General features: G+C 43.7%; 3 protein-coding genes across 6 annotated transcripts; 2 read left to right on the top strand and 1 right to left on the bottom strand.

The window, feature by feature from the left end:
* Window positions 1-254: 254 nt before the first annotated feature.
* On the bottom strand, window positions 255-3,812 carry fbxo5 (F-box protein 5). Its single transcript, XM_053436424.1, has 6 exons — window positions 3,706-3,812; window positions 2,382-3,002; window positions 2,002-2,172; window positions 1,766-1,856; window positions 1,318-1,536; window positions 255-978 (listed from the first exon to the last, which is right to left on the bottom strand). The coding sequence occupies exons 2-6, from the start codon at window positions 2,957-2,959 to the stop codon at window positions 718-720; spliced, it is 1,320 nt and encodes a 439-aa protein (XP_053292399.1). The 5' UTR covers window positions 2,960-3,002; window positions 3,706-3,812; the 3' UTR covers window positions 255-717.
* Window positions 3,813-6,764: 2,952 nt separating this feature from the next.
* On the top strand, window positions 6,765-10,887 carry mtrf1l (mitochondrial translational release factor 1-like). Its single transcript, XM_053435787.1, has 8 exons — window positions 6,765-7,631; window positions 8,127-8,206; window positions 8,320-8,424; window positions 8,533-8,611; window positions 8,994-9,157; window positions 9,547-9,664; window positions 10,043-10,179; window positions 10,499-10,887. Exons 1-8 carry the CDS (start codon window positions 7,214-7,216, stop codon window positions 10,709-10,711), a joined length of 1,314 nt encoding a protein of 437 aa, XP_053291762.1. The 5' UTR covers window positions 6,765-7,213; the 3' UTR covers window positions 10,712-10,887.
* A 793-nt stretch (window positions 10,888-11,680) lies between these two features.
* desi2 (desumoylating isopeptidase 2) lies at window positions 11,681-25,737 on the top strand. Of its 4 annotated transcripts, none has more exons than XM_053435790.1 (5): window positions 11,681-12,306; window positions 20,179-20,251; window positions 20,360-20,453; window positions 22,451-22,592; window positions 24,569-25,737. In XM_053435790.1, exons 1-5 carry the CDS (start codon window positions 12,268-12,270, stop codon window positions 24,842-24,844), a joined length of 624 nt encoding a protein of 207 aa, XP_053291765.1. In that variant the 5' UTR covers window positions 11,681-12,267; the 3' UTR covers window positions 24,845-25,737. The 4 variants fall into 4 exon arrangements, with proteins under 4 accessions (XP_053291765.1, XP_053291764.1, XP_053291763.1 ...); XM_053435789.1 differs by having other exon boundaries at window positions 22,451-22,595; XM_053435788.1 differs by lacking the exon at window positions 11,681-12,306 and adding an exon at window positions 15,690-15,862.
* Window positions 25,738-27,551: the final 1,814 nt, after the last annotated feature.

The raw sequence follows: 27,551 nt of genomic DNA, 5'->3' as shown, positions 1-27,551 counted from the left end.
AGGTATTGAGTGGTACTGCAGAATGTGCAGGATCAGATCTGTCAAACTGGGATAATGTGATAATTTGAGTGTTTCAAATTTTTTTAACAAATCAATGAAATAAATGTCTCATTTTTCTTTTGTTCTGGACAATGTTAACATTAGTAGAACAATTCTTACCAGCTAATCACCTTTTCATGGTCAAATAAAAAACCCACATGACTTTCTTTATATCTGGTTTCGGTTCTTGGTCAAATAAAGAAACAGGAAAACTGTTAAAATTTTATGAAAGATCTATTTACAGAAAATATTTCCCGTCATTTATTTAAAAGTAAATATATAATCTTACAAAACGATCTAAAAGTGACGATACAATACATTTACATCCATTTCAATTTAAAACATGATTAAAATGTTACAATAGAAAGCTGAAAGCTCCATTTCTTTCTTTTTTGGCATCCGATTTGTTTGTCGCTCACAGACGACCACAGTTTTAGCCAGATGACACTTCTCTGGTTGATTGTCCCAGTTGTCTTGTAAACAAGTGCTTCACTCAGTGGATTCAGTTGTGTAGAGCCACGGCTCTGAGTAATACTATATGGTGCTCGTACAGAAGCCACTTCCAGGCTCCCAGGCTGTCCTTCAGCCAGAGTCACTCGAAACACTGGCAGTGCAGAGAAACCCCCCCCCCCCCCCCCACAGTTAAAACTGTCCATGCATAAAAACTCAATAAACCTGTCATAGGCGCCTGACGTTCCTCTTGCTGCGAGCACTACCCGGTAGGACCGGGGTCGCCCTGGAGGTGACGAAGTGGGACCTGGACTCCACCGTCCGGCAGGGCGTCGAGCCGTGGAACGTCTCTTGGCAGCAGGTGCAGAAGTCAAAGAGACAGTTGAGACGTGTGCACGTTGCCCGCTGGATCTCGCTGGAGTGTGTCGCTGGTGAACCGCAGCGCTTACAGCAACGCAGAGACTCGTGCTGCTTCAGGTTTCTGGCCGCCTGGACAGAGGAACAAGAACATGTGCACGTTTGTTAGGGCTTGAAATTAAAAGAATGAGCTGTACACGGCTGTATTCCCCATAATTTGAAATGTATTGTTCTTACAGCTGTATTTAAAAGCTATAGCACACCAAAGCTATTAGGCCACCCTCTATACTAGGTTATCAATTCACAGACCAATAGGAAAGTGATCAGCAACCATTCAAGTAGTTTTTCAATCGTGATGGTCCCCGGCTCTAAAATGTATTTCCTGCCATTCCTCTTCTTCCATTACACTAAAGTGAATAAATCAATCAATATAAACAATCATCAATTCTAGTCCCTGATATCCAAACACACCTTCGTGAATTCTGTGAAGCGTGTACATTCGGAATGAGGCGTGTTCCCCTTGTGAGAGGGGGGGGTCCGTCTGTGGACCCTGCTACTTGTGGAGGACGAGGATGATGATGATGACACTGTGCTGGAGGCCCGGGTCTGAATGCAGGACAGCACCACCCTGGACACCCCGACGTCCCTCGTCAGACCAGAGTCATTTTGACTCAAGGAGCTCATTGACTCCTACAAAAAGAATAAAACAAAGTATGAGAAATGCATTCATGCAACCACAAGCTGGATATACTGTTGTTTAGCTCCATGTTTTGTTTCAGAACATGAGGCTTAATTTACGGGCCACAGGTTACGCTAATGGGCTGTATTCTCATCTGAATGATGGTACAACAATAACGAATTCCTGTAAAAAACCTGTGTTATATTTCTTGAATTTCAGTAGCCGTCTGTATTTCCTCACCCTGAGCGACTCCCCGGTCTGCAGACACCTGTTCGTAGTACTGGTATCTTCACTGATGATTCTCCTCCACGTCCTGCTCACTCTCTTACAGCTGCAAGGTCAGAGAAGGTAAAGATGTGATGAATATAGACAAGAAAACAACCGTGATATAGAATACTATAGTATTGACTTGGTCTCAATGGAACCACACACAAAAATATTGTGATTTCAGCTGAGTCGAGTCTTTTCTATCGTACCTAATGAGGTCCATGTCTCCCAGCAGGGCCAGGATGTTGCTCAGGATACATCTCATGTTCCTGGACAGCAGGTTTGCAAACATGTCGACGTACTCCCGTCCCATCTTGCCTCCGATCACCCGATCCAAGAGATGGTCCTCGGCCACCTTAGTGACGATGCTCCAGTCGTACCTGAAATACAGGAAAACCTCTGTAACTCCCTTGTTTGCCTTCCTGACAGATACACTGTGAAACTAAACAGCCTCAGGTACAGTACGAGTCGGCTGTTGTTGATTCTGAGGGGTTTTATCGGAATTTGTACTTTCCAGTGTAAATGATGCAATGAACAGCTGGAAACCCATTTGATGCCCAAGCTAAAATACAGAGGTGTGTTAATATACCTCTTATTCTTTCGGTAGTTCTTGGCGAGCTCTTCACACACAGCCCGCTGGAACTTCAATATGGGCAGGTTGGGGTCACTGTGACTATCACAGGGTGTGGACGACAGTATTCTTCTCCTGGGACGATCCACGGGAGTGGAAGCTGCCACCACCCTGTGACCTGCTTTACATTTGGCGGGGGAGCTGTTCGGTGATATCGTCCTCTCCTGGTGCGTCACACAGAGCGACAGCGAGGATCTGCTTCTCCCCTGGCTGTGATCGTCCTCCTCATCCCCGTGGTGCTCATCAATCTGGCTGTTGTGCTGGGACAGGTAACCACTGTCCTCCAGGCCCTCATCAAGGGTCCTGTCGTGATCCCGGCTGCTGCTGTTCTCCTTGTTGTGGACCGGCCTGGTGTCATTGTTGAGAGAGAACAACACCCTGGTCACTGGTGCAGGTGGGAAATGGGGTTTGATGGGGACGGGCTCCTTCACTGGGGAAGCCTTGACATGTGGCACCTTGGCCACGACAGCAGCCACATTATCAGCACTCTTCTCCATGTTGCAGACTCTGGTGGTGTCGTAGCGAGGACACTTCATTGTGGCTTTCTTTGGATGAACCCTGCAGGATGTGTGGAGATTCCTGGATTAAGAAGACAGATGAGAGAAAGGGGGGGGGGGGGGTTAGACTTCTGACAACATGGCTCCTCACATTGCATAGCTAACTTAGCTCCCCCGAGCACCAAAGCTAGCTATAAAACAGGTAGAAACCCACACTGAGACGACACGTATACAACTGGACTTCATTTGAAATGTTCGGATGAACTCTGGACTTGCTCACACACTCTGCCGCCAGATCTTTAACCAAACAAACGACGGGTTTTGGCGCGGCGGTGGAGATTTGGCGGAAAGTTAACGGCGGTGACGTTGAATGTGCGGGAGAGAGGAAGCTAAAATCCTTAAAATCATCTGTCAGTGTTTCCAACATTGGCTTCTTGTTGTAATTCAATCAAATGGCGGTTAACGGGACAATATTCGGATTCATAAAGAGTCGGGTAGTAGCCTCCATTTTCGCGCGTACACTAGTTTGTAATTCGAAGCGAGCTTTCTTTACTAGCTCTTCCGTTTTTTATGTTAACTCAACGTGTCAGTGGTAAATATGTCGTTAACTTACGAGCAGTTAACGTTGATTTGTTCACTAGACATTCAATTCCCGTAGCTTTACGCCGGGAGTTAGTAGTAGCGCTAAGCTAGCAAGCACCGTCACTCCCGCTCGCGACCGTCGCCCACAGCCCGGTTAGTGTGGAGCCTTGTGAGGATGTGAGCCGTGTGTCGAGCTGTCTCACCGTGAACTGGTGTCGTTATCCGGTGTAAACCTGAGCTGTTCCCCCGCTGAACCGAGCGGAGATGTGACCTGATGCTCCGCCGCTGAAATGAAGAATCCGCCAGGCGCTGCTGGGCATTTGAAATCCGTGCGTAAAAACGCGCCAGCCAATCACAGCGCGGTGGGGTTCGGCCCTTTAAAGCATCGACCAATGGGAGCCGGGGTGGAAGCACGGTGGTAGTGACGTCAGCACGCTAATAAACGTAGTCCCGCCATGTTTTTTCCAACCAGATATAAAGCCTTCAAATCCGGAAGTGACGAATCTTCGAACACTCTAGGCTTTATTAGTAAAATATTGAGGAACTGAATATCAAAATAGGAAATGGTTTTAACTATTGTTTCGGAAACAAATAAAAAGAGACGCTAATTTTTTTTATATAAATGATATTGACAGCAAAATACTTTTATCATTATCACTCAAAAGCCTGATAGTATCTTCATAGTTCATTCAATTCATATTTTTATATTTTATATCACTTACATTAAGTATTGCATGTTATTTACTACTCACTGATGCCTATTTTGAGTCTTGCTGCTGTAATACAGCAGATTTCCTCAATGTGGGACTTATAAATTATCTTATCTTGTCTTAAAATATTCCATTCACCGATGAAGATGAACTAAAAAAGAAACCCAGAGACGGATGAATGTAAAAAGCAATAGAAAATGTAGAAACTTATCCCATAATGTTCTTTGCCACATGATAAATGACGTATCTGAAGGTGACAGGGCCCTTTTCTGTCTCGGCTCCTAGCCCGTGGGAACCGTCTTCACTTAGTTGTGAAAAATGCAGAGTCCGTCAACAGTTTGAAGAAGTTTGTTTACAAAAACTCACCTATTTCCTAAGTATTTTAACTTGGTCTATTCCTGGTTGTCCCATTGTGTTTGCCCTCTCTGAAGTTTAAATTCTTATATTTTTTGTATTTTACTCTATGATTTCCGGTTTTTAACTTAATGTTTGTTTTATACACTAAGCACCTTGTAACTCTGATTTTGAAAGATGCTTTACAAACCACATTTACTTACTTACTTATTTATCTACTGTCTCTAAAGTTGTTTTGTCCTTTTGAAAATACTTCAGTTCGGGACATGGATTCAGTCTCCAAGTTTTTGTTGCATTGATAAGGTTACAATTAGCACTAAGTACTCATAACTTTATTGTCCTTTACATTGGTCAAAAATGGTTTATGTAATTCAAAGTTTCTCCCGTATTACGTGTTGCATCATCTCCCCTGAGACTGTGAAGTACAGTCTGTGTAAATAGAACAATGTGTATAATCCTTCATAGCTCTGTTTCAGATCACATCACCTTGTTATTTTGGACAAATACTCCAATTGAAACTAAAATCCTCCTAAAAGAACATCATTTAATGTTGTATCAGTGACTGGGATTCAAGCGAGGCAAGCTCAAAAAGAGGAGACCGAGCTGAATTCTTGTCTGTCAGTAATCCTGCTGTTTGTGGGAAGCAAATGCTAAAAGGCCTGTGAGACACAGGACTGTTTAGTTCACACCTCTGCCCGGAATGTGGGACTCTTTCATTGAAACCTGACAGGGGGCAGTTGGGGGATGTGGTAGTTTGGTTTAGTTTACATTAGAATGTGTGTTTCAATTTAAACTTCTCACTATTGCATGAATTTTATTGTTGTAAATAGGCAAAGAGGCCACAGAAGAAATCCACGGTCAACTCATTACCAGAATCTAATATGGTGCTTTTTGATATCTTACGTCTGTAGTAGAAAAATTAACTAAACATGGTTGACAAACTATTTTGTATTCGGATAGTAAGTTTCTGCAGCCTTGTAAGAGACTTTTATGACTTGTATTTACCTACACCAAATGTTTAAGACTTGAGCTGTTTTATGCTCGGCACTGTTAGTGTTGAAATACGTTGAGACCACTTTTTACTTAATTACCCATCAAAGGAAGGAGTGGATGTCTTCTTATCACCTAAGGAAACACATGTGAATCAGCTGCTAATGTTTAGATTCCTCTCCTTCCCCCACCCATGTATCCTTTCTGGATTGGTTCAGAAGGACAGCCCTAAATCCTCCTATATAAGATCTGTGTTTTTGACTGTTCTTCATCTTCACTCTGAGACCCTTGTGGTTTCCCTGTGTTGATCCTTTCTGCAGAAAGCCCCTTATTAAATACACGTAGATAACTTTGTTGTTTCCAGCCTCTTGTATCTCCAGATTTCCATCAGACGTCAATGCCAGATAAAAAGGAGACAAGGAAGTGAAACTGTAGAGGAGATTATAAAACTATCTGAAGTCAGTGACAGACAGAGACAAGGAGACACAGAAAGTGTGAAGCTGGGTTTATTTTCATGGGGGGGTTGACACCTTCTCAGCATACTGCATTATTCTAATGAAATTTCCAGGATCGACCCTTGTTTAAATTCAATGTCCAATTTACACATCCACGGAGTCATTTTAGTTACAACTACAGAGCAGGACGGGCACAGCAGGCCACTGACAGCTCAACACTTACTGTGTATTTTATGTGCAAATATCCATCAGCAAAACTGAATATCCACTGAGGCCTTGAGTCCTGCATCTCTCCTTTATCCAGACACCTCGTCTTTTAGAGTGGCCCTGAGTGGCCCTGAGTTAATGTTTTACTTCTGGTATTCTTGCATATGTTTAAATTTAACTGAGTTTTTATCGAAATTACCAATTGAAACCCTTTTAATATATCGTTGTCTTTGCAGAAGAATGGGATTCAAGACCAATGCAAACATATATAAAAACCGGGAGCTGCGGATTTATAAAGTAAGCATTCTAAGTTATGGTCTTATATTATTTTCTTTATCTTGTATCATATTCCCTCATATTTATTTCACTCTCCAAGTTTGAGTGGGCATGTGAATAGACCGGAAGATGGACTGAATTAAAAAAGACTTATCATATTATAGGGAAATTGGACATGATCAGAAACTGTAGGAGTTACATATCTCCAGTAGATGGCAGTAATGCAACACCGTGGATAGAAGCTGCCGTTTAACCCCAGAGACGAAGAAGAAGAAGATCCAATATGGCTGCGCCCTTGCGTGAGGTGGTGAAGGAGCAATACTTCTAACAACAACCCTCGTCAGTGACTCGTTTAATAACCTTTCAGACATTCGTGACAGGAAACAGGTTCGTTTTAGTCACAGCGATGTTTCCGATGACAGGAAAAACGTGAGAGAGGCGTCCTACAGTTTTTTATCTGACTTGAAGGTCTCTCATTAGATGAAGAGGAAACTGTCAGTAAAGTGTTCAGTCCCAAGTCTACTGTAAAATCGATTGTTCAATAGCAACAAGCTAATTAACATCTGTTTATCTGAGTTTCAAGTTTTATCTTGTTGTTGTTTATGTTTTTGGAGACGTGGATCCCACCAAATATGAAATTTTATTAAAATATAGCTGGTGGAACCTGGACATGTTTCTGTCGTGTTACAGTCAAGCCTCAGACTGAAGCAGCTCGTAGGATGGCTCTGAGAAGAGCTGTGACCCTTCTTGTCACAGGAAGTGAGTGTGTCTTCAATAGGTTGGCACATCCTGTTCAAAAATCACCAAACATCCTCAGACAAACTGTTGGATTTCATCACCACCGATTCAGTGGTGCAAGAACTGTTCACACCGGGGCACCGCTGCTGGGGGCCAGGCTGCTGTCGGTGGAGGAGCTGTTCGCCCGCGGCTCTCTGCAGGAGTACCTGAAGAGGCTGGAGGCAGAGTACAGTGAATGTCTGACATTAGTGAACCACAGTGCGATGGAGGAGCGGTGCAGCGAGGAGGAGCTGAGGGCCAAGAGGAGCAGGGTGTCGCTGCTGGCTCCTCTCGTCCAGAGCATCAGGGAGCTGGACACCAAACACAAAGAGATCACAGAGACGGAGGCGCTGCTGAGAGGTGAGACTGCTCTGCTGCCGTCCCACAGGGACAGTTCACAGATTGAATGAAGGGGTTGGACAAAGTGTCTCAATCTGTACTTTATAGAAGGAAGCACACAGAAAATGTACCTACACAGTAAATTTAGTTACCATCTGAACTACCAATGTCAATATTAGTCATTAAGGAAAGGAGTAAAGGAGAGGTTGCACTCACAAACCTTTTAATTACCTCCCAGGTTAGGCTTCAGGCACAGCCCTTTGTTCCACGGCACAATGTAAGCACTGCTGTTGCTGCAGTTGTCAGAAATCATTGATAAACGTCCTCTATCCCTGTGTACTGTAATTGTATATTGCAACATTGACTAGATGGAAATAATGCAAGTTAAATAAAAGAAAAACAACTTACTATTGCTATGAAGTAGTTCAGTACAATCAGATATATGAACGGGTTGGATCCCATGGTGTAAACATTTAGGTAATTTGCGACAATTTCCGTTATTGTTTCTCCCGAAAGATGAAGACCCTGAACTTCAAGAGCTGGCGAAGCTGGAAAGAGACGGCTGCTTGCACGATATTCAAGACCTTAGACAAAAGGTAGAAGTGAGGCCTTTCAGTTCAGTGATATTGTAAATATACATCACTATACGTCACTAATGTTAAGTCAATGACTAACTGAAGATGTTTCCATTTGCTGCTTCACATATCAGATCCTGGATCTGTTGATCCCTGAGGAGGAGGCTGATCTGAGCGACCTCATACTGGAGGTCACAGCTGGTGTTGGGGGTCAGGAGGCCATGCTGTTCACTAATGAGGTGTGGAAATAATTATAAGTACCTGAAGAGTAAATAAGTAACAAAAATCTTTAAAATAGATACAAAAATTGTGTATTTGCCTGATGACTGGTCTCTTCTCCTCTGAAGGTGTTTGACATGTACCACGGCTTCGCTCAGCATCACGGCTGGTCCTTTGATGTCCTGGAGCACATGACCAGTGAGATAGGTCAGTGGTCAGCTCAATCCAAACATAACAAACTATTCGTTCACGCATTTAGTTTTCACCTCCATGTTTTTTTTCTATTTCATTTAAAATATTTATTGAATTTCTGAGGAAAACACTAGAAAACCTTCAAATGCCTTCAGGGACACAACACTCCAAGATATGGTGTGGGAAAAAAAAGCTAGTTGAATAAATAAAAACTAACATCAGCAATATTCAGCATATCGTGTATATATTGATATCCTATAAACTAATAACTTATTTTAAAGTATGAAATGACTAAATGTCATGTCCACCAGTTTGCAGTGAGACTCTAAAGAATCCCCTCTATCATGAATTAGTGACTAACATTCCAGTATTGGTGTTCTTTACCCTCCTCATTCAGGGGGACTACGTCACGCCTCGGCCAGTATCAGTGGCCCAGAGAGCTACAAGAGATTGAAGTTCGAAGGTGGAGTCCACCGAGTGCAGAGGATTCCCAAGACTGAGAAACAGGGTCGAATGCACACCAGCACCATGACTGTGGCTGTCCTCCCCCAACCCACAGAGGTACTGTTTAAAAGGATGGATGTATGGCACAGACAAAATCTGTTGTTTTCTTACAGGAATCATTGCAGTGAAAAAGTGATGGATCTTTAAGGTAGAAAGAGTTATTTAGTTGAGATGGGAGTATTTGTTATATTTTGGCAGCTACTGCTTGTTCTATGTTAGTCCATCAGAAACAAACAATCTACACAAATACGTAAGAAAGTCTTACTTTGGGAATATTTGGGGAAGTTTTCCTCATTTGTTATAATAGGGCACCTGTTCTAACGGTTCCTTCCTTTCTCATTGGTGTTTGAACACTTATTTACCATGCAGCCAGATGGATGAGAATTGTATTCTTCTGCTTCTGCTAATTTAGTAATAAATAATAATTGTTTCCGTGTTCTTTTCAGATCTCTTTCACAATAAACCCGAAGGACCTGCGGATAGATACTATGAGGGCCAGTGGAGCTGGAGGCCAAAGCGTCAACACCACAGACAGTGCAGTCAGAATAGTTCATCTGCCGACAGGTAAAACAACTTGTAGTGGAATACTTATAATGTTGTTGGACTTTTGTCTTCATACACATAAGAATGGTACCCAATTAATCCCTTGACACAGGAAGCCATGGTGCTGTAAATAAATGCAACCAGGAAAACAGCTAAATATCTAATTTTAGAACTTGGAAACATCAAGCTCTGATTGGTGCACACAAATACACCTCAATTGATCCCTGCCCACTTCCATCCAGCAAATACAAAAGTATTTCATGTAAATTTAAATAATCAACCCTACAAAACTGTATTCATTTTGGAGAAAACAGGTTGTCAGGACCTTTTGCAGTGATTAGTTTGTACATGTAAATTGCATGGCCACACAAAACAGTTGTTTTGTGTGTGTTTTATTAGGCGTGGTCACAGAGTGTCAGCAGGAACGATCCCAGCTGAAGAACAAGGAGAAAGCCATGAAGGCCCTGAGAGCAAAGCTGTACAGCAGGAAGCTGGAGGAGGTGACCAGCAAACGCTACAACCAGCGTAAAGTACAGGTGAAGACAGTTAGATACTTATAGTTTGATCTACCAGTGGAGACTTTTAAGTTAATATCAAATACAGTGGTTACTGATGAATAATGCTATCTCTAAAAGTCGTTGTCAGTTACTATCGAAATAAAAGGTAATTAACCAGCAAAATGAATAAATTAACACATTGTAAAAAGCAATTTTGTTTCTTGTCTGCTAAAAAGTGGTGTGAATAATAATCCGTCTCAAAGAAAAGGCAGCAAAGCAAAAACAAAGCATCGTAGAAGTTAGAACACAATGTCAACAAATGGACCAAACAGTTGGTGATAGTTTTCTCTTCCTCCAGATTGGCACCAAAGGCCGATCGGAGAAGATCCGGACATACAACTTCGCCCAGGACCGAATCACAGACCACCGGATCGGCATGACCGTGCACGACGTCAAGAGCTTCCTGCTGGGAGAGGAGCTGCTGGAGGAGATGAACTCTTCACTGCAGGAGTTCTCCAACCAGGAGACGCTCATGGAACTGCTGGGAGAAAACGACCAGGGGGGTTCATGAGTTTGTCTCAGAGGAAGAGGGACTTTGTGGAGAGGTTCTTTTTACATAAATTTACAATATATGATATATTGTAGGTGATTGTTGTTGTTGTTGTTGTGCGTCAAATTCTGCTGTGGAAACCTCAAGGAAAAGGACCAAGTCTCAAAGCTTCTGCCCATTCAGATTTAAAATATGGTGATTTTAAGTAGTTCATGTTATATTTTTAATGTCCCAACAAATATTTTGACAAATTTCCACAAAATTTAGTGGAAAGATGTATTATGGGTCAGGAAAACCCCATTAAAAAGGATGTGACATTTGGAGCCCTGTGTGTTTGTTTGTAGAAACAACTGAACAGACGTCCACGAAACTTGGACTCGTGGAATGATTCCGTTTTGGGTCAGGGAGGAACCTAAAGACTCGGATAATGGACGACTCACTAAATTCTCTTGATTTCTCAGAGAATAATTAATGGTTAATATAACATGTGTATGGGACTGACATCTATAAGCAAATGCTACATAACCAAATAAAAATACAGCTCAGTGAATTAAAATGATATCATATTGGCTTAGTAGGGTACTTGCTATAAAATACTTCATTAAACAAGTGTTTGTTTTTATGTACTTTTAAGTTGATAAGAATAAAAGTGACATGCATTTCATTTGAAAAAGTAGTTTTCCCTATTTCTTTTCACTTATCTCCCTCCATTATTATCGTCATATTACTGATTATGTGTTTATAAACAATTTTCATGTGAAATATAATTAATATATTTAATTGGAACACCACCTTGTTTCTGAAACACCTAAACGTGGTTGTGACATCTCGTCTTTACTTGTAAACTCATTTTTTAAATGCTGTGTAGATATAGATTATGATTATTATTGAATATTGTTTTTTGTTTTTTAATCATACGAACTACATCACCCACAATGCCCGCAGGTTGATGAATCGAGTGTGGTAGTCATCGCTCCGCTCGCCCACCCTCCCGGACCACTGTTCCCCCAGCGGCCGCATCTGCCCCCGGCCGCCAGCTCCGGAGCTACCGTTAGCAAGCGGAGAACAAGGGAGAAGGAAGACGTTGTTGAATATCTCCGCGTCATGTCGCTTTGCTAAATCATTTGGTCCTCGGTGGGTGAAGATGAAATCACAGCTCCTCCGTGTCACCGCGGCTCCTGGAAGACACATCCCCCCGTGCGAAGTCCGCCTTTTCAGCCCGACCTCGGTTAGCGAGTCCGTCAGTCCTGCCAAGCGAGAGGCTCCGCTGTCCTCCGCCGCCGCTGGAGCTCTGTGAGACGGGGGAGGCTCCGGACAAAGCCCGTCAGATGTTGGACGGTGGGAACACATCCTCGGACCCGCCGCGATTTGAAACCAGGCTGAGGGGCTGAATTGTCAAAATCCGTCGTGGGAAGCGCCGGGAAAAAACCAAGGTGGAGGACTGAGGTCTATTTTCAGAGAGGGCGAGAGCTCGGATCTCTCACGGGGGGAAAGGAGCCGAGGAGCGGGGGTTGTGAGGAGGAGGGAGACCCGCAGAGAAGAAGGGACGTAGCGGGAGGAAGCTGCCGCTGCCAGTGATGGCAAACGAGCCGATCATCCTAAACGTCTATGATATGGTAGGTGGAGAGGTGCCAATGGGTGTTTATCATTAATTATTAGCTACTTTATCAAAGGACAACGGTTCAGTGTTGTTTTGGCGTAGCCATACCAACGATCCCCGGACGTTCAGCCAAAATCCATGATAAAAAACAGGTGATTTAAAGCTGAAGCAGAGGTACAAAGAATATACTTAAAGACTGAAGCCGGTTTACCAATGACCTTATGTCGATCCTTAATTCGGCCTTTATCCTTGATGTATAACTCGGCTAATTTACATTTGATTTCACATTGAGGGGATTGGTTCATCTGTTCTTTTCGCAGCAAAATACACAATGGGACCTGGCAGCGAGGAGCTGAATCAGCAGCAGAAAGTGACCTGAAGTGTCAGATGATGTTGAAACACACAGATCCTGTAGCAGCACAATCTCAAGTCCAATTAAATATACTTTGTTGTTCACAAAGTGTATTTGTATTCGTTTTCCTTGGGCCAAAGTAGCAGCTGCAGAACAACACAGTGTGTAGCAGACTTCTAAAAAAACAGTACACGAGGACATAACGTGTAAGAGCCAGAATAATAAAGCAGAATAAAAGTGAGTTGAATATTGCACCTTTACCCTCAAAACACTTAAAAAGATAAAACACTAAAAGGACCAAACGCATGAAATACGAGTTTAAAATATGCTTTTTAAAAATTGGAAATAACCCTTAGCTCACTCACACACACACACACACACACACACACACACACACACACCAAGTTTCGGTATCAGGAATTGAGCCAAAACGGTCCACGGTTTACTTTCTAATCCGCTGTTGCCAAAACAGCAAAGTGGCACAAGTGAAATATTCACAGCAGAACGTGGTCACCACAGAGTCAGTTTTTTATTAACCCGCTTTCAGCCTGATGTCATAGAAAAAAAACTGGGGTTTGAACCCAAAATGCTGCTAAACCACAAGTGGAGGTCAAATTTCACCCAATCGTCTCATCTCCTGAGGAGGAAACGCACGTCTCTGTTTCAGAAGGAGAATTTTAGTCATGGTGTTGTCACCACGCAGGGGTGAGTCAGAAGGGGGGGGGCGGGTAGAAAGTGATGGATCCGTCGATGAATCATTGATTGACATAGAGTCAGTGTTGGACAGACTACGCTTACAGCTGGACTTGAATCGGCAGGGCTTAGGCAGGAGATGTGCTTTCTTGGGGTTTTAAAACCTCCCTTTTGTTCCATCCCTCAATACTTTCAAAAGTCAAGAAGACACCAAGAGACACCTGAGAAGATGTATTTCTTTTCCTGGATCAATAAGAAGATCCTCCTCCTTTTAGAGAGAGACCCGGTTACTTTACGTTTATTTTTAATTTGATTTATTGCTGTTGTGCTCCCTTTTAGCTGATGGTCAATATATCATCTGAGGCCTGAGGTCGTAACGTTGGGGGCTGTTTCTTATGGATTAACACTGAGGGCTACAGGGTCATTAAACAGGGAGAACCTGTACACTTCATCGGTAGAAAATAGTGGTACAATAAAGTCATATATAACCATATAGTTACTGCATTTGTTCCATCTGGTCTCTCTCCTCTATACCTTCCTTTCTTCGGCCCCTTGTCAGTCTCTCTTCCCTCTCCTCCCCCTCTCTCCCTTTCTCCTCTCCTCCCCCCCTTCCTTCTTTGACTTCCTCTTGGCTTTTCACTTGACTTGCTGTCCACATTAGTTCCTTCTCTGTAAAGACCACTGAGGAGCTTTTATCTTTCTCTCTGGTTTCCCTTCACGTTCACTGCTGCAGGGTTTCCTCTGCACACGTCAAACACTCTAACAGAAGCTTCACATGCTACACGTATCTAACACGCATGCATGGAAATTACTTTTACAGTTGCTCATTGTGTGTTCTCTTTGTGTGCATGCGAGAGTGGGAGAATGATTGCGCATTTTGCTCAGTGAAGGAATTCCGTGGTCTGTGCATGTGCTTGCACATCGACTCACACCCATGCATATTTGTGTTCTTCCTGCCCGTGCTGCTGTGGTAACCAGACTGTTGGATTGTTTGCAGTGGCGTCCTGGTGCTCAGTGAAATCAAAGGGATGATGGCTGCTCCTGGTTCAGTCTTTCCTCTATACGCTTCCTCTGTGAATCGATTAGAGAGCTCAGACTTGAGTAGTGTCGGACAAGTGGCCGACCGTGTTATGGGGGTTTGGAGTGGCTGATTGGCTTCATGCTCACTGACTGACCAGTGGACTTTTGTGTCTACTGGCTGATTACTTGACTTACAGAAAAGAAAAGTTGATTATGAGGCCAAATCTTCTTCACGTCAACGTTTAATCAATTCGGAAACACTGATCAATTCCAATGAGAGCTGGGGGACTGACTCTGAAACTTTACTGCTGAATCGCTGTTTTTCAGACTAGACATTTCCCCTGTACTTTCCATAAGGGGCTGAGTGTGAGAACACAAATGTCCACGTCAGTTGCTCAGGACATTTTCTAGAACCTTTTCCTTCCAGCCCCCTCTGGTAAAATGGGAGTAAGAGCCCATGTGAGAATACAGAAGGAACATTTCTGGAAACATCACAGCAAGCGAGTGGACGTGTTGAGGACATTTCTCACACGTGGCAGACGGGAGACTGGAAGATATCAACTTGGAAAGACAATGAGATTTGAGAGCTTTTGGCGATAAGGGGCCGACACCCCCACCCACCCACCCACGTCATGATGCTAAGCTAATCAATCCTGGCTGTATCTTCATATAACACTGGGATTTGCGACAGAAAACCTGAGCCAGAATTATATATATTTTTTAGACAGTCCATACTTTTCTTAGCCGTCTTAATGAAGTGAATGAGGAGGCCATGTTTTACGATGCAGTGCTTTTACATGGTCTGAGTGGGGCCCTAGTTATTGGCTTACCGAACAGTTGACTGACTGGTTTGGGTGACTGTCTCTTTGCTAAAAGGAAGTCAGGGAAACTGCACTGACGAGATAATGTCTGAGGTCAGGACCCACCCTGCTGGACCCCCCCCCCCCCCCCCCCGTGCCATCATCAGATGTTCACACTGTGTGAGTGTGAGCAGTGTTGGTGAGTCCTGGCTGAAGCACAGCCTGGTTGTTGGCAGGGGCTGACATGCTGGTCAGTGTGGGATTTGTTCCCTCTAAGAAGACACTGAAACACCTTACTCAGAAAAAAACTGATGAAACATCAACTTCCCCCCCCTTTACATTCGAGGATCAATAACGTCACGTGACTTTCAGGAATATCAGGCCCCGGCAGAGACAGCCCCTCACCCTCTCCTCCATCCACCATTCCCATTCTGTGGAGTCCTCTCCTGCGTCCCGCTCCCGTCTCTGCTAAGTGGATTTCCTGGCCAGCTCTGAGTGCTTCAGTACGCTGCTCTAATGAGACAGCATTATCTGCACGCCACCTGTCTGTCTGTCTGCCAGCCAGCCGGACACCGTGGGCTGCTGTATATATGTGCTTGGACGTTAGGGCGGCTTGTGTTACTCTGTGTTGGTGGAAGGTTTTGTGTGGTTGTGTGGCTGCTGCTCGGGATCTGTCAGGGACTTGCAGCAGTCATTTCTTTTACAAGGTAACGTGTGCCAAGGCTGAACGAAACACATGAGATAAATCAGTATGTAGTTTCACTGTGATGTTTGTGGGAGACCACAGATTCAGCTGGTGTAGTGTAATGAAGCAACATGTAGCACTGTCTAATTCTAAAAGTCTTGCACAGTTCAGAAGTAGAATAGAAACTCATACTAGAGGTTTAGGCGTTAGCACAGTTTATAGTGTATTATCATATTTTAAAAATGCATTGAATTCAGTTTAAAGGGTTTTTAATATCACTTTCCAAATTCTTGAATGTTATTGTTATTATTATTATTGTTATTGCCAGCCAAAGTCGCTGGGGAGCCTCTTATCACACTTCTGTCTAACTTCTGAGTATATTTCTATCAGTCGTGATATTTGTTTAATTAACTAACTGTTGCGATTATAACATTTATATCAGTTTTGACCCTAATCGTGGTTTGATCTTATTACAGGTGTAATATTTGTGGCTTTCCCCCAGTTTCCTTCCCTCATTCTGTGTGTTTGTCACTTTGGTTTCAGTTTACATGTTCCCGCTGCAGCAGTGACGCTAAAGACATTAAATATCTCCCCTGCTAATTATCCTGCTCGACACTCTCGGCGGTGATAATCCCTTAAAGAGGAACGCTACAGCCCAGAAATGCAGCACCTGACGCTGTGATGATTTAATATATTACATAGATGTAACTGCAGCACCCGGTTCCTCTGCGTTCATCTGTCTCCCTGTGTCTCCCTCCCTCCACTCGTCCATCTTAATTTCATTCATTAACACGTAGATATACTGCCGTGCTCCCACAAACACTCATCTCATCGTCTGTGCTGAGGAGGAGGAGGAGGTGGAGGAGGTGGAGGAGGTGGAGGATGCTGCTTTTAACAGGCTTTGAAGTAATGAGCGCTAAGATAAAAGTCTTATTTCACTTGCCGGGGGGAGTGGGGGGGTAAACCTTCTGTGTTGTGAACAGATAGGGAAGCAATCCGCTTTTTCTCACTGAGTCGCTTACCCAAAATGTTTTCACAGACACACACATACACACACACACACTCATCCTACGTGGAGGTTTTCACTCACACTGTAGCGCGTGCTTTTGCAATTACAAGTATCTAACTAACCCTCCACTCAGAGGGATTGGGAGTAAACATAAGCTGCTTCCAGACAGGAACTGAACTCGAGGCTTTTCCCTGACATTTTCCCAGTGGCTCTGTTTGAATAAAATACGAAACTGGAAGAATGTAAATGTCTCTGGATGATTACAAGTTGCCATAGACACAGACAAAGATTGTCAACTCGGAATAAAAACAATGTGTTGTAAACAACTTTGCTTTTCCGCAGTGGAATCTAGTCATCATTCTTCTACCCTTCTACCCAGACCCCACCCCCCATTGTTGAGAAGGACCCAGGAAATCTCCTGCTGCATTCTTCATACTTGAAATGTGTCTGAAAAATTGGGTTATGGTATTTTCCTGAGGGTCATGTCTGAGAAAGGAGGTGAAAAGGCTCAGAGGCGAGTGTCACAACCTCCGTGTGGGCCTGTGCTTCCACCTCGTGAGCTGTTCTCTGAGAACAACTGTTGTGAATCCAGTTGACTAAAGCAGCTTCTGTGTGTCTGTGGCTCCAGCAGATCTAAACACAGACAGATGTAATTCCCTGGCTCAGAGAAACAAACACAAAACAGAAACAGGCAGGATGTCAGAAATGCATTTTCCACTGTTTACATAATCCTCAGAAGAGATTGAGGGAGACATTGTAACCTTTTGTTTTTATTTAACACATCTGACTTTATGTAGGTCAGGTAGCTGTGTGAGACATCAGCCTGAAATGTTGTGACTCAGCGGTCCTCTGTTGTCTGTGATGGGTCACTATCATTTACTTGCCCAAAGAAATTATAGGATCATTAAGGTGGTGGATGCACTGCTGTGTATCTGCAGTATTATACGTTTGAAATACAGTCATCTACACTATGGGAGGTGAAGTGTGGTTTATAATGCAACACTGTGGTGTAGTCACAGTGTGACTCATTGTTCATCAGTATTTTCTCGTAGTGGTATTACAACACGGAGCCGTCCCGTTAACAGCGTCACCTCCTGACTATGTTCTCTGTTGAAACAGATCACTGACGCATCAACCTCAAGTTGATAAAGACTGTTCTGTGTCGACTGTTCCGGAGAAATACGGGATTATTGAAACATTAGTCCATACTTAGCCATTTCAGTTCCACCCACGAGTGCTGCGTGAGGCCACCGCTGATGAATGAAGTGTTTTCATGTTTTAGCTCAGCACTGTTTTCTGCCTTCTTTAACCTTCTTATTCATTCACTCGTGAGCAAAATCCACTCTAAGGAATTCAAACCTTGATCCATTGTCTAACTTTCCTCCTTCAGTCACTTCACTGCTCATCCTGGGTTCGCTTCTCTTCACAGAGGAGACTCTTCACTCCAGCTTCACTTAGTACGACAGCATAAACTCTCTTGTAGGTACATTAAAGACCTACAAGTTTGTTATTGTCTGTAACCAGCAGGGAAGAGCTCTGTATTAGGTACACAAAAAAAACACAAATACAACCAAGTATATAGACTGTGAATTCAGAAAATGTAAACATAAATGTACATCTTTCCTGCAGCGTTTATTTAGTAAAATAAAGGTTTTCCTATCGGTGCATATCAGCAAACATAAACACTGATATGTCCATTAGGGTTCATATCTATATTTCTATATATTTGTCAGGCTTTACTTTCAATAAGTCATTAAAACTGCTCGGCCTGTAATGTGATGCATACAGCCAGAGGTCAGTTAAGTGTCCCCATTACTTTTATGATCACAGTTAATGTTTGAACCCTCGACATGCAAAGCAGATATGTGTGTTGCAGACCAGCAGCTCTGCCAACACACACAATGTGCAGTTACATACTGTACATGTGTAAACGTAGACAGGAAGTGTGAGTAACAGTGTTAAATGGCTCCCGGTGGTTGTCAGGCTCCTCAATACGTTTTGCATTGTAGATGTAGGAGTCTGAACGGCAGAAGGTGGAGACTGATTGTGCAGAGAACTTGATCCTCGCTCCACCTGGTGTCCTCTTGTAACTGGAGATCACTGTGGCGTTTAATCTGAGCCTGTCGGAGAATCACCAGGGATTTCTTCAGTCTCAGAATGATCCGGGGACAGTTTGTACATCTGTGGGTGCATTCGAAACAGGAAGTGATCATAGTTACTTCACCGTAACCTTTACTCATTCTGATTCGCCTTTTTAGTCTCAATTCTGTCTGAAGAAGATTCCATCGCATCAGCCTTTGAAAAGACTTACACACGTGATATTTTTATGTGATCAATGGATCAGTTTATTTTGAATGTGAGAATTAGCTTACCCCTCAGTAGGAACTTTGATAACCTACGTGATCCCCAGACTTTTCATCTTGCCTTAGGGCAAAAGGTCAAGATAGCGAGCATGGTACTGGACCAGCACCATTCATTATTACTGTGAACTATTCATGTCGCTCAATGTGGAATATTGTTTGTAATGTATGTATTATTTTACCAATTCAGCACATTTAGATATTTTTCATACAAACGAACTTTGCCAATCACCTTGTGGCCAGGGCATGTCTGTACTGAAGAGATGGACGCTCATGTCCCAGATCACTGATTCTTAGCGCTCTGTCCTGTGTGTTTGTGTGTGGGCCTGTCTTTTTATTGTCTGTGTGTGTGTGTGTGTAAGAGATCTTCTGTAAACAACAGAGACTCTCAGATCTTATTTCAAGCAGATCACAGAGTGGTCGAGTGTCAAGGAGACAGCGGCTGTCATCGAACAATAAGCAGTGGAGGTTAATTCGGTTTTATGGATCTGCATTAAGTCTGTTTACACACGATTCTGCTCACGGATCCTGTTTGGATTTTTCCACCGTGTGTTTCTGCTGAATGAAAGTTTGCATTGAGGCATTTCGCTGGCACAGCACAGCACAGCAAGCCATCGAGGGATTTCAAGCGTGATCCAAACATGGATATTGGCTCTGGAGCTGCCATCTGTGGGGCTCACACAGTCTTCTAGATGTTTCCAAGTGGAGGTTACATCATATAAAATAATTAGAATTTTAGTTCTGCAGTGATCTGCTTCTTGAATGTACTTTAACTGTCAATAAATTGAGTCAGTCCCTTTTCAAGCAAAATAGGGAATTGAGTTCAAATATCTTCTAATGCAGCCTCTTAAACTAGAGGATATCCAGCTTCTTTATTATTATATGTCATTGCAAACTAAATATTGGTTTTCTTCTCATAAAAAAAAAATAATTTGAAAACATCCTATTTTGTGTCTCTTTCTGTCTCAGTACTGGATCAATGAGTTCACCAGCTCTATGGGAATCGGAGTGTTCCACTCAGGGATTGAGATCTATGGAAGAGGTAAGACTACACAGATTTATATGACACCACACATTTCAGGTCAACTGCTTATGATGAGTTTTTCTGATAATGTGCTCAAATGTGTTGTTTTGTGTTGTGTGTGTTTAGAGTTTGCCTATGGCGGACACCCGTACCCATTCTCAGGGATCTTTGAGATCACACCCGGCGATGCCACTGAACTCGGCGACACCTTCAAGTTCAAGTAAGTTTGAAGCATTTGGTGAAACTTTGTGTAGCTTAGGTGTGATTCTGCGGTTCCAGAGTTAAGAAGAAAGATATATGACTTTGACTTTCAGCCTGAAACCTGTTTTCATGTTGATTTCATCAGAAGACGTCTTGATCATGAAATAATGCTGCTGCGAGCCGCCCTGCCTGTCACACATCAGCTGCTTTTGTGTTGTTGATGTGTTTCCCTGTGGACAAAGACACTCATGTGTACACACAAAGCATTTTAACACAGACACATACCTTAGGTCACACTTGGGTCAGCAGTCAGTGAGCCTGCAAGATTCAGTCTTTCGGTTCATCAGTGAGTGGATGGACCTGCACTTCAGTGACTGAACGTCTTCTCCAGGGAGGGGGGTTTTGTTAATGTCATGAAAACAAGAAAACCCTTGGTTCATGATCAGCGTCGATCAGATGGTTTCTCCTGTGAAACCCAGACTTCTTCTTCATCTGCCTTTTATGTTTCCAAAATAAAAGGTTGTGATAAGAACTGACCTGCTGCCTGTTGTCGTGCATTTACAGTAACAAGGTGACTAAAGCGGATGTAATTGCGTTGAGTTGTATTGAGTCACAATCTGACAGTGACAACAGAACAGTCTGTAAATCACCTCCGCTCCACATTAGATGAACATTTTGATGGAAGCGCCATCACCGAACTAAACGTGACCAGTGAGTCAAACGCTCGTCCTCCAGAGCTTCTGTGTGAACCCAGTCAGTTAATGTGTCTTCTTCTCACGAGTTCTACTGCTGTTAACTGCTGCTGGAGGAAAGGGAGATAAAATAAAATACACGGGAGAGAAGTAGAACGAGAAAGAGAAAGAGAGATCGGCATGTGACAGACATTTTTTTTTAAATTTCACACTTTTTCTCTCCTTTCGTGAGGCAGCTGATTCGTCTTGGAGTGAGAACAGAAGAGACAGAACAGAAATAAAATGACTCACTCCTCATGAGATACTGTACGTGAAAGAGACACTGGGATAGAAGCAGATGCATAGAATCACTTTTGGATTTACAGTTTCTCAATATGAAGATTAGCACATGTAAAGTCAAGCATATTGAAAAGATGTAAGTAAATGAAATGGAAACAGAAAAGGCTGCACGAGGTAATGAAACCCGTGTGATCTGAGCAAAACAAAGGTGTTGAGCTGAGAACAAGTAGGTTTATAAGAACTGCAGAAATGAAAGTGCTTGTGCACACGAGTGCAGTGTTGAAGTTGAACTATGTGTGTTTCGGTGGTGAGACAGTGAGTTCAATACGTTTGTGTGTTCCAGTTATCAGCCAAGGGTCTGTGTTTGTGTGTCTGTGTCTACCCAGAGCTACTGTGCTGCAGTGTATTACTTCTGCTCTAGTTGATCTGCCCTGTGGCACACACAAACACACACACACATACCGACACGCCCCCATAGACATGGTGCTCAGACACACTTGCTGTCTCCATGCAGGCCACTAGACCATAAGTATGGATCATCCAGGACAAAATGCCTCCATGTCCAGGTTTCTTTCTCAGGCTGAAATCCACCATATTGGTCTGATACCAGTGAGAAACATTCATTCAAGAAATGTTTCCCTCCTCAAAGAGACAGAGCAGATCGCTCCAACTGCTTATTGAACAGATCAATGTGTTGTGAATATATATATATAAAGTTGTGTTATTTTCTCTAAAACGTTCATTAAGGAGGTTTTTTTACACGAATGCCAAACAGCAGTTGTTCTCTCTTACTGTGTTTCACTACACAAGTAGTGTTGTGAAAATGTAAGACAATGCAAGATATAGGCAAAAACAAATTCATGTTTAAGTTAAACTAAACTCAAGGGACCTACAGGGAAGACAGTGTTCTCAGGTTTGTCTGAAAAAATCCTTTAATACAATACACAGATTAAAGTGTGTGCGACAATAATTCCATGTAATCCATGTGTGAAACTGTGTAGAGATGGAAGTGGGTCAGTAACAATGTTCACACTTGCCTCTGCAGAGAAGCCATAGTCCTCGGCAGCACAGACTTCACAGAGGAGGATGTGGAGCGGATCGTGGAGGAGATGGGGAAGGAGTACAAAGGCAACGCCTACCACCTCATGCACAAGAACTGCAACCACTTCTCCTCGGCGCTGTCTGAGGTAGTTGTACTTACACACACACACACACACACATTAACACACACACACACACACACACACACAAAAACACAAGCACTCACACAAACACAGGCAGGCTCAACTGAACTTACCTGACATGAGGTCCAAAAACACCCCAAAATAATGAAGTAATGTGTAACCCCCGCTACACTCGTGTGTGTGTGTGTGTGTGTGTGTGTGTGTGTGTGTGTGTGTGTGTGTGTGTGTGTGTGTGTGTGTGTGTGTGTGTGTGTGTGTGTGTGTGTGTGTGTGTGTGTGTGCGTGTGTGTCTATGTGTGTGTGTCTGTGTGTGTGTGTGCTTACGAGCAGCTTATCCTTGTGTGACTAATGAGCGAGGGAGTCTTACAGTTAGCATCTAGCACTGAGACGGGGATTAGGACACTGATACAAGCCCAGACACGCAGAGCCAGCTGACACACACACAAACACAAACACACAGTAACAATATTCACACACAGTAAACACCACAGCTGAAGATACTCTGAAAGAGAAATGCACAAACATGTGATATGATATAAACAGAGACACAGTTTACCGGGGGGGGAGCAATTCTGCCTGCAGGATTTAATTTTCATGTTTGCTGTCACCTCATTAAAATATATGGTTGCCTTAAAGGGGAGATGAAAAGGATGGAACACGTAGGTTGGTTGTTGCAGCAGCTTTGAAAAATCAAGTGTGACGATCAATTGTGCAGAGAGCATGTGTGACGTGCACGACTCTGTCCTCAGTCTGTTTGAAACACAGATCGACACCCTGCACCCTGTTAACACTTTGGTTCGGTCTCATTATGTAAGTTGATTATCTGGATGATGCCACTGCACAAAGAATCGCGTCCTTAAAGGGCAGCAGAGATGAAGAGATGTTCCCTGAGGGGCAGTTTTCCGTGGTTTATGTGCAGCTTCTGAGGGTCGATTGATGCCTCTCCTCTTGCCACCTAGTCTCGAGATTTTCATCCAGAGTCATTGCTCGGTGTCTGCTCATCTGCGGTGAACAGCTCATGTTGGTGATTTGAAAGTTTGTGAATGTAAACGGGTGTAAACACGAAGCCGGTGTGAATCCTGCAGCTAAAGCCAAACTCTAGACCAGGAGATTGTTTTGTGGATCAACCACAGCTCCCTCTGGCTCATTTAGGATTTCTCCTCCGAGCTGTGGCTGTGCTCATCTGAGTCCATGAGCCTAAGTGATATGCGTTGACTTCATCTCTGACTGAGGTGAGGAATCTTCTTCCAGCTGACACAGAGCAGTTGCTGCACGATAACATAGTTTACAAGCATCTGTTGGCTGCTTGGGATGTGACGCAACACGTAAAGTCATCGGCTCAGCGAGACGTTTGTCGTCTGTGATGATGTTTTGATTAAAGTACATTATAACTGTCTCACTGAGCTTCTGGGAAACCACGTGTCTCAAGATGTTGTAAAAGCACTGACAGAGCTAAGTGGTGATAATAAACCCTCACAATGACAGTGTGGGTCGGCTGAAGGCAGAAGGTTAGAGAGAAATCCAATCCTCCCACCAACTCATGTACAAGCTGCTGGTCCTTTGAGCCACTGTTTGTTCCTTCAAGGCACAGAAAGTCAGGAAATGTCAGATCATTCCCCCGAGGTTTGGAAAACTCGGGTCACCTCACAAGAGAATGGCAGGAAGTATTTTCAAGTTACACATGCATGGTTTCAGATTTGTTTTCCTTCGACTAAAATCTCAGCTGAACTCAGAAAAGTCTGATTATGTCCTCAGACGACTTCTGACTTGGAAAACATGAACAAACCAGGAGGAAGTAACAAGTGTTTGCTTTGGTTTAGTGAACAAAGGAAAGTGAAGTTTTATTTAAGCCTTTAGTCCATTATGAATGTTATTTCTCTTTTAATTTACTAATCAATGAATCGACTCATTGTCACAGACCCAGAGCTGTTTTATAACATTTTCCTCTTTCTCCTCCTTTGCTCTTCTCTCCTCCTCAGATCCTGTGTGGCCGGGAGATCCCTCGCTGGGTCAACCGTCTGGCCTACTTCAGCTCCTGCGTGCCCTTCCTCCAGACCTGCCTGCCCAAAGAGTGGCTGACCCCGGCCGCCTTACAGTCCAGCGTCAGCCAGGAGCTCCACGGAGCGGGAGAGCTGGAGGAGGCCGAGGACGCGGCCGCCTCCGCCTCGCTGGCCTCCATGTCGCCCTGCTCGCCCTCATCTTCCTCCAGCCCCAACTCCTTGCCTCGTCACTCCCGCTACCAGCCCCGCCGGTAGGGAATCCTGCTGGGAAACACAGGGCTGGACCTGTGGTCAGCAAACAGAATAGCTGATGAGTCCAGCTACAGTCGGTCCGGTCCTGGACTGCTCCCTGCTCCGGGTAAGAACATCGGCCAAATCCCTGCAATGATCCAGGGCAATGGAATAGTTTCTCCTCTCAGGGGGAAGGAGATCTCGCCGCTGACTAAAGGCTGGATCGTCTCCCAGTGAACACGGCTGACCACAGCTGACACCGTCCCCCCCACAATTCACTGGTTCCCCCTCAAGACTCGTTCATTATTTTACCTGCCATCTTACCGCGCAGGATGGAAACAGGGCTGGTTTCTTTCTCCACCAAAGTGTTTCGTAACTTAGGAACATTTACCAGCCACATGTAGATTTTACCAGCAGTTATTTAATGGATGGTGCTAAACCCAGAAAGAGAGAACACTGAAAGGGAAGAGCAGGTCTGGCTCATCTTAAAACCACGAGTCCAAACCAAACGTCCCAATAACCCGTCTTAATGGACACAACTCTGACTTTTTTCTAAGGTTGTCACTTCAACCTTGAACTCTGACACGGGCGGAACACATACCACCCGTCACACGTTTTAAAGATGGTCTGCAGCTGAATAATCTAAAGCTGCTTTTAGACACATTTTCAGGAGGTGCTTGTATGTAAGAGTCAGTTGCTCCGGACATTTTCTGGACCTTCTCCTGCCAGTCCCCCCTTCCTTAAATGTCTGAGCGTGCCCATGTGAGAATGCAGCAGGAAAATGTCTGGACAGGCAGGAAACTGGAAGAAAAAGAGCAGCCGGAGAAGATGACAACAAAGACGTAAACTTCACAAGACAATGACATTTGAGAGCTTTTGAGCGTGAGGGCCGTAAAACCAACCCCCCCCCCCCCCCCCCCCCATCCGAATGTTCCGGACAATCTCCTGCTGTGTGTTTCATATGTAAAAGGAAAAGTCCCAAAAATTTCTGGACCCGATTTTACGGATATTATTACGGATTTCATGTATGAAAACGGCCCAACTGCTCTGAGCTCAGTCGGGCGAGAAGCCTTCACTTCCACGGGTGAATTTTAAGGCCCAGAGAGAGCTGTCAATCAAATCAAACATGCAATAAACATCTAATTCACCTCTCGTCGAGCACTGGTATAATTTGACTGTGGCTGGTAAATAAATTCTATATGATTTGGTTTGTAAAATGTTGAAAGGAGCCGGTGGATTTTGGACTTGAAACCCTTTTCCTCAGAATGCTGTGCGTGCGTCGGGACCTCAGGCTTCTTTTTCTACCACAGAAAGCTGGAGAGACTTGAACCAGAACTACAATCAGCCTCAATATCCAGACACAGATAAACTGATCCAGGACCAGAGTCAATGGGAGGAAAATCCCCATCACACCTGGGAGGGGTTCAGTTCCAGCTCATCTTTAATGACACAAGTTTCAAACCTGTATCAGCCTGTGAACTAATAACCGGTTGTTCCTTCACCAATAATAGGATCACATTAATTATTTAGGTTGCAGTTCAGTGACTGAAAGGTTAGAAGATTTTTATAACCGAGAAGGTTCTGGGTCCTGCGAAATAAAATAGTGAATTATTTCTTAGTAGCAACTGCCAAGGTGCCTTTGAGCAAGGTACTTAACCTACAAGCTTCCCAGAGGCCACCAGTAGAGGACTACTGTGGTTTTACTGGACCGCTCCCAGTGGTCAGCGCGTTCATCATCTTTAAGTGGGAAGCAAAGTGTTTCGTCTTCACTCCAGTAAGTTTAACTGACCTGAGGTCAGAGGTCAGACTCCTCATGTCTGTCCAGTTAGCGATGTCGCACATTGGTGTTAATTTAAAGCATCACAAACTCATGTCAAGCTTTTATTTTGAAAGATTATACTTATGTTATACTTACGTTGGAAGAACTGATTGAAATCATCGTGTCAATCTCGTTTAATCACCTTAAAGAAACAAATGATGGTTTTACAAGACAATGCTGCTTTTCCCAAAAAGACCAGCACCTCATCTCAAACTCTCTTAATGCTGTTAACACCACGTGTGCTGCACAATGCGTGTCGTCCCAAAAAGGTGTCAAACATGTGTCTCCGTTGATTTTACCTGTTTCCCTGGACGGCTGAGCACCGGACGACAAGCAGGAAACTGTTTGTTTAAATCCTTTATTGTATTTCGATGATATTTTATGGACTCTGGCCTTTTTGTCTGTTTTGTTTACGTTTGATAAACTCAGGACTCAAAAAAGGCTTTGTAATATATTCCTTTAAACTTTTTTATCCCACGGTCTACGTTTGCGTTGCCGCTGCTTTTTCTACTGCAGTGGTCTCTCCGTGGAGCTTCTGAAGAGCGGGGCACTGTGGCGGTGCAGTTTTTATACTCCTCTCTTTGATTAGAGAAAACAAAAGCTTTTGTTTACAGCCCAGATGTTTGTATATGAGCCTGTGCTGCTCTCGGTTTCCCTGTGTTTGCACACTTGTATTATACAGTAAGTGGTTCGTATCAGCCATCCACTGTTTATCCAGATTCACGACGCGTCTCCTCTAAAACCAAACTTTGAACAAACATCAGTGTGATGAGAAGCACCTCAAATGACAGAATCCATCTTTGGTATCAATGTATTTTAACGTGTACATTGACTTTTGACCTTTTTATTCGGCCCGTGTCCCATCCAATAACATGGCAGAGGTTGGGTTCATGACCTTTACTGCCTCCAGCC

Source organism: Pleuronectes platessa, chromosome 12 (assembly GCF_947347685.1).
Source record: "Pleuronectes platessa chromosome 12, fPlePla1.1, whole genome shotgun sequence".
In the NCBI taxonomy this organism is placed as follows: domain Eukaryota; kingdom Metazoa; phylum Chordata; class Actinopteri; order Pleuronectiformes; family Pleuronectidae; genus Pleuronectes; species Pleuronectes platessa.
The sequence above is the reverse complement of the archived record's forward strand: the minus strand, read 5'-3'. Positions and strand labels throughout refer to the sequence as shown.